The sequence below is a fragment of the Priapulus caudatus genome, unplaced genomic scaffold (genome assembly GCF_000485595.1).
Source record: "Priapulus caudatus unplaced genomic scaffold, Priapulus_caudatus-5.0.1 Scaffold39, whole genome shotgun sequence".
Lineage (NCBI taxonomy): Eukaryota > Metazoa > Priapulida > Priapulimorpha > Priapulimorphida > Priapulidae > Priapulus > Priapulus caudatus.
The window spans coordinates 806,149-807,629 of NW_014577100.1; the positions used below are offsets into that span (position 1 = coordinate 806,149).

At 53.7% G+C, this 1,481-nt stretch overlaps 1 protein-coding gene across 1 annotated transcript in view; it reads right to left on the reverse strand.

The window, feature by feature from the left end:
* Positions 1-97: 97 nt before the first annotated feature.
* LOC106819579 (carbohydrate sulfotransferase 11-like) overlaps positions 98-1,481 on the reverse strand; it is a 15,245-nt gene continuing 13,861 nt past the window's right edge. The window contains exon 3 of the mRNA XM_014824195.1: positions 98-1,153. Coding sequence (XP_014679681.1) covers positions 308-1,153 — 846 coding nt within the window. The 3' untranslated portion in view covers positions 98-307. The remainder of the gene's footprint in view (positions 1,154-1,481) is intronic.

The window sequence follows — 1,481 nt, forward strand, 5'->3', positions numbered from 1 at the left end:
TCTCTCTCTCTCTCTCTCTCTCTCTCTCTCTCTCTCTCTCTCTCTCTCTCTCTCTCTCTCTCTCTCTCCTCTCTCTCTCTCTCTCTCTCTCTCTCTCTCTCTCTCTCTCTCTCTCTCTCTCTCTCTCTCTCTCTCTCTCTTTCTCTCTCTCTCACCGACAGCGCATGCGCGTTACCACAGACGCAGATAAATCATCCCCCGCTCCACGAATATTGTCTGTCGCGCACGTTTCGCTGACGTCATCAACAGTAGTGTACCGTGCATCACGTACCGCTCATGTTTCGCTGACGTCATCGATCGTCGTGCATTACGTGCCGCGAATCGGCCACTCGTAGCCGAACATTGAGAAATCGAGTTCGTAGACCCGGTAGATCTGTTGCACCAGAGACGGCGCCACACCGGCCATCAGCTCCCCAACGATCTCCGACGCCATCTTGTTTTGATATTTCGCGTCCTCTCGGGTCGGGAAGGAGATTAGAGAGGGGACCCCCGCCTCTCGTATCACCTGAGCAGCGTCTCTCTCTAGCGTCTCCATCTTACCGACGAGGTCGTAGGTGATTTGACAGGGATTGCATGCGTGGTACACGTGCGACCAGTGTCGATTCTGATCGACGCTATCCGATTCCGGATCGGCGAGAAATTTCAGGAACTCGTCGAAACGGACGTCCTTTCCCTCTGCGAGCGACTGCGGGGAAGCGTCGGGCCGGTAGTACTCTATGATCCGTGTACCGTAGTGCCGGTGATACTGTCGGTTGTAGGGAAGATCGTAGGTAAACTTACTACGGTACGCCGACGCCAGCCGCTCGAACGGGTGCCGAGCGAACATGAACTTGTAGTAGGTGTCGAGGCGATGCACTTGTTCGTCCCACTTGTAGTCGCTCAGCTGCCGTAGTTTCACAGTGTGTGCAGATTTTATTGTGATGTTGCGGGGATCCGGAAACCGTGCGGGATCGTACAGCGACAGGAAGACGCGTCGCCAGTTCGTGCATGCGATCTTGCCGACCGCGCAGTAGAGAATCTTGTACTCGTCGTCGACGATGATGTTCCTGCTGACCTCTAGCGACTGCGTGCGGAGTTTGCGAGCGATCGGGTGGTTGGACTCGCAGACGCTCTTGATGCGAGCGAGGCGCTGAGCGTACTCAGGCGGTCGCTCCTGCAGCGGATAGAGAGAGAGTATTATATTAGGCGTGAGATATAATGGGATAGGAAAAGAGCGAGCGAGAGAGAGACAGAGAGAAAGAGAGAGAGAGAGAGAGAGAGAGAGAGAGAGAGAGAGAGAGAGAGAGAGAGAGAGAGAGAGAGAGAGAGAGAGAGAGAGAGAGAGAGAGAGAGAGAGAGAGAGAGAGAGAGAGAGAGAGAGAGAGACCTTAACCATAACCATTAACTTAACCCTAACGCAACTAACCCCTACTAAAAACCAGCTCTTAACCAATTATACCTCGTAACCCTAACCCTAACTCTAGACCCGTAACCGTGCCCTC